Source organism: Marmota monax, unplaced genomic scaffold, assembly GCF_021218885.2.
Source record: "Marmota monax isolate L192 unplaced genomic scaffold, Marmota_monax_Labrador192_F-V1.1 WCK01_AAM20220418_F8-fsc01466, whole genome shotgun sequence".
NCBI lineage: Eukaryota > Metazoa > Chordata > Mammalia > Rodentia > Sciuridae > Marmota > Marmota monax.
This window is the reverse complement of record NW_026692345.1, coordinates 57,539-59,211: the sequence shown is the minus strand read 5'-3', so window position 1 is coordinate 59,211 and position 1,673 is coordinate 57,539. Positions and strand designations below refer to the sequence as shown.

At 42.2% G+C, this 1,673-nt stretch overlaps 1 protein-coding gene across 1 annotated transcript; it reads left to right on the top strand.

Moving 5' to 3' along the window:
* The first annotated feature begins 289 nt into the window (after positions 1 to 289).
* Positions 290 to 1,249, top strand: LOC124090922 (olfactory receptor 1165-like). Its single transcript, XM_046441737.1, has one exon. The coding sequence runs from the start codon at positions 290 to 292 to the stop codon at positions 1,247 to 1,249; it is 960 nt and encodes a 319-aa protein (XP_046297693.1).
* Positions 1,250 to 1,673: the final 424 nt, after the last annotated feature.

Here is a 1,673-nt window from a genome sequence, read left to right as displayed (position 1 = left end):
AATGCTTTGTAGGAAATAATATTGATAGGTACTACAGTGTTTTTCAGAAAACTGCAATGCTGAAGAAGGATAAAATTTATTTTCTGTTATAAAAAGTCAATGAGTGTTCTAAAGGGAATCCAAAGTGAAGCAGAACAATCAGGAAGCAAATTGACCACATTTGTTTACACTGGTTTATACTGAGCATCTGCAGAGCTTCTCCCTCTCCAAATGCTCAAGTTCTGATGCTCAATTTTATTCTCCCTTTCTCTCTCTGGGTGTCTCTCTCTCAACATCTTCACAAAGAATAATGGTACTTGTGGTACACGACACAGGAAACCAGAGCTCTGTGGCCACATTCATTCTGGTGGGGTTCTCAGAATTCCCACAGCTCCAGGTACCCCTCTTCCTGCTGTTCCTCATCATCTACACAGTCACTGTGGTGGGGAACGTGGGCATCATTGTAGTGAGAAAGATCAATCCCAAGCTTCATACACCCATGTACTTTTTCCTCAGCCACCTCTCATTTCTGGATATTTGCTACTCCAGTGTATTTACACCCAAGCTGTTAGAGATCTTGGTTGTGGAAGACAGAACTATCTCCTTCAATGGATGCATGACACAGTTTTTCTTTGGTTGTGCATGTGTGATTACAGAAATGTTCATGTTGGCAGTGATGGCCTATGACTGGTTTGTGGCCATGTGTAATCCCCTTCTCTACACAGTTGCCATGTCTCACAAGGTCTGTGCCCTGCTGGTGGCTGGAACTTACATGTGGGGTAGCCTCTGCTCCTTCGTAATCACATATTCCCTTTTGCAACTGTCATACTGCGGATCAGGCCCCATGAACCACTTTGGCTGTGAGTACTCTGCCATCACCTCCATCTCTTGCTCTGATTCCTCCTTCAGCCAGATGGTATGTTTAGTCATTTCTATAATGAGTGAGGCCTGCAGCCTCCTGATCACCCTTGCCTCCTATGTCTTCATTGTTGTCATTGTCATCAGGATCCCTTCCAAGGGGGGCCTCTGCAAAGCCTTCTCCACCTGTACCTCTCACCTGGTGGCCATCAGCATCTTCCATGGGATCATCCTCCTCCTCTACTGTGTGCCCCACTCCAAAAACTCCTGGCTACTGGTTAAAGTGGCGACTGCGCTTTACTCCATCATGATCCCCATGCTGAATCCCCTCATCTACAGCCTCAGGAACAAAGATGTGAAAGAGACAGTCAGGAGGCTCATCAACTCCAAACTGCATTCTCATCTAACATAATTTTTAAAAAGGTTATTTACGTTCTAACCATATTGAAATTTTCATATACTTATTGATGGTACTTTAGCTTTAAGTTAATATATGGTTATACTCTAGATCAATTGAATATTAAATATGCAGTGGTTTTGAGTGTGCAAATTGACCTAGTGTTTTCTCTGTTTTCATACAAATATAGTGCACTCACCTCTACTTCATCTGAGATTATGAAACAATTATGTTTCAACATTTACTCACTGAACACTAGGGAAGGAAAAATGAAGAAATATTTATTTTGGCATTTGCATCTTAGGGCATAATTTTATGTTTATGTTTGTTTGTTTGTTTGGTACTGGGGATTGAACTCAGGGACACTTGACCACTGAGCCATATCCTCAGCCTTTTTATTTTATTTAGAGACAGTGTCTCACTAGTGCCTTAGCACCTC